This window comes from Austrofundulus limnaeus, unplaced genomic scaffold (genome assembly GCF_001266775.1).
Source record: "Austrofundulus limnaeus strain Quisiro unplaced genomic scaffold, Austrofundulus_limnaeus-1.0 Scaffold9, whole genome shotgun sequence".
Lineage (NCBI taxonomy): Eukaryota > Metazoa > Chordata > Actinopteri > Cyprinodontiformes > Rivulidae > Austrofundulus > Austrofundulus limnaeus.
Window position 1 is genome coordinate 1,677,049 of NW_013952411.1, and position 2,590 is coordinate 1,679,638.

A 2,590-nucleotide genomic window follows, 5' to 3' on the forward strand; every position below is an offset into this window, starting at 1 on the left:
GATAAAGACAGTTCAGGTTTATTTAAAACATTATAAAATGATTCATTCAAATTGTATTTAGATAATTTTGCCATTATTATAAATAAAACATTTTATAGAATCTGAATATTCCCAGCTCTCAAAACTGTAAACTAAACAATGTAAGAATAAAATTTTAGAGTAAAAGTTTGATCAAATGTGTTAAACTGATACAAACAAAACAAAAGACATAAAACATTTCTAAGTGTTTTTTTAACCACTAAATTTCATAAATTTTTTTTGAAAACTTCTGAAACGTTTCTTCATAGATTCACCTTTCAACAGAAAGAAACCCTACAGGAACAAATATAAAATTAGAAATTACAGGAAACCACGAGCTGACACGGAATGGTCCGAGTGTAATTTAAAGCAGCGAGCTGTGWTTCACAAGCGCAGATGGATTAAAAACAGAGCACCAACGCCACAGAGAAACTCAGGCTGTCCACAAGAAGGGAGCAGGGTCTCCTGCGTGACTTACCGCCGCCTTCAAAGAGGATTAAAAAAAAAAGCAGAAAAGTGGATTAAAGTGGGTCAAAAACTGCTGCTGCATGAGGTCATGCTMTCAAAAACGTAACACCCTCAGCAGCTTTCAGAGGAAAAATCATTTCTACTTAGTCTTCTGTGAGTTCAAGATTCAGTAATCAGAAACAACAGGCCTCGTTGGACAAATCAACTTAAAATAACCTCAGAATATATTACTGCTGTGTGACTCACCTGGCCAAAGAAAGCCACTCTGAAGTATGTGCCCAACAGCCTCTTTCCTGTGTGCATGACCTCCGTCACTTTGCTGTAGCCACGGTGCAGCGTGTCGTACAGGTGAGCCAGTTTCTGTTCCGGTTAACAATGTCGCTAAATTAGATATAAATGTCAGGATGGGAAGTGACGCTCCTAATGAGTGGTAGTTTACCTCAAAGTCCCTGCGCTTCTCATAAATGGGGATTATGAGCTTGTAGATGTCAGAGATGAGCTCGTATCGCTCCGCTTTCCACAATCCGTCTGCACACTCCTCCAAAAGCTCCATCAAGACATCCTGAAGGGAACGGCAAACAGAGAGAACATCAAGGCGCAATAAAAACAACCAAAGCTACACAGTGTGCACAAAACAATCCTTTCAGTACCTCGTTGAAGTGGACGTCCTGCATCCCCACGTCCTCCATCATCGCTGCTTCTTCGTCGATGTTTGGAGTCACGACTCGGAAAGCCGAGCAGCCCTGCTTGAACATGCCTGCGCACAAAAAACGATATTTCAGCAAAAATCAGATAAATACTTCYAGCAAGTAGAAAAAGAAAAGGGAACATTTCTATCAGAGAGGAGGGAAGAACCTTTTCTSCGAAGATATTCTGCCACAAGTGCTGCAACGTGAACGTAACACATGGCCGCCTGTAAACAGACAAGATCAGCTCTGATCAGAGCAGCAAACCAGAACAAACAATACAGACTCTGSTAAAGACGTTAGGTTTGAGTGAAGGTAACTGGATGTCTTTAATTTTGAAGATGCTTCTAATTTGAGAAGCTTTCTTAATTCAAAGTTAAAAGAGCTGCTATTTTAGAAAGCTCTCACATGCAAATCCCTCTCCTTCTCCTCCCTCCTGTGGGTCATTCAGTCTGGTTGGCCTGGTCCACATGCAAGTTAAAAACCCTGTCATGTGTTTCAGTTGGATTTGAGCAAAGCATCTTTCAAAAAATAAAAAAGTCCAGGTCCTTTAACTTAAACCTATAACTCACGCCCAGCCCCACTGATGACTGAAAATCTTCACTCGTTTGATAAAAACTCCAAGCTGAACAGTGTCGGATCACAGACCTCTGACAGATCTCCATTCTTCACATGGATTCGGGCCATGCTGTCAAGCCAGGTCTTGCGCAGCTCGGGCGTGCTGGCATAAGACTTGGCGAGGCTGTACTGCAGGTCCACGAGCATCTCGGGATCTCTCTCGTGCTCCTTCATCTGAGCCGTGGCCATCAGAACCGTCCTGATGCGTTTGGTCAGGTCCTTCACGTCTGATGGGAAGGCCGTGTGCTGTTGAAGAGCAGGCGGTTATCAGAAAAAAAATTTGTTTTCATCTTATTTTAAGTCTGCATAATTATATGCMTAAATCTCCTCACCTTTATGGTTTTATCACTGTTGGCACAGGTGTTGATTATTGACAGAGACTGCTGGAAGCGGGTACTCCCAATACCGATCACATCAGCTATCAGCTGACTGACAGCAATCACCACCTGGAGGAAATACAATATGTTACAGTTTCACCTAAAACAAGTCATTTATTTAGTTTTTTTTTACTCAACAGAACCAACAATTCTGAAACTTTAGAAGAATAGCAGTATTTTATTTCTATCATAGTGTGTTTGCACATTTGAACAAGATGAAGCAACAAAACTGTACCAGTTGATGTGAAAAATACATCCTTGTAGATTATTGATCAACAATAATTTGAGCTATTTTCCTCCTCAAACTGCACGAAAACAGCGTGAATGAAAGATTTTTGCAAAAAAAAGGAAAAGATGTACAAAAAACTAGCTACCGGTATTTGCTGTAAAATTGCCCAAAAGGCTGAAATAGCAGAAAAGTAG

The 2,590-nt window shown here is 40.8% G+C and overlaps 1 protein-coding gene across 5 annotated transcripts in view; it reads right to left on the bottom strand.

The window, feature by feature from the left end:
• The window catches only part of LOC106512909 (dedicator of cytokinesis protein 9), a gene marked incomplete at its 3' end in the record, with an annotated part of 90,988 nt that overhangs the window by 7,271 nt on the left and 81,127 nt on the right, over positions 1 to 2,590 (bottom strand). For 3 of the 5 annotated variants that reach the window (XM_014001447.1, XM_014001446.1, XM_014001448.1), the window contains 7 exon segments: positions 497 to 502; positions 733 to 846; positions 926 to 1,048; positions 1,137 to 1,243; positions 1,342 to 1,399; positions 1,821 to 2,036; positions 2,123 to 2,236. In XM_014001447.1, the coding sequence (XP_013856901.1) occupies positions 497 to 502; positions 733 to 846; positions 926 to 1,048; positions 1,137 to 1,243; positions 1,342 to 1,399; positions 1,821 to 2,036; positions 2,123 to 2,236 (738 nt within the window). 5 annotated transcript variants of the gene reach the window in all.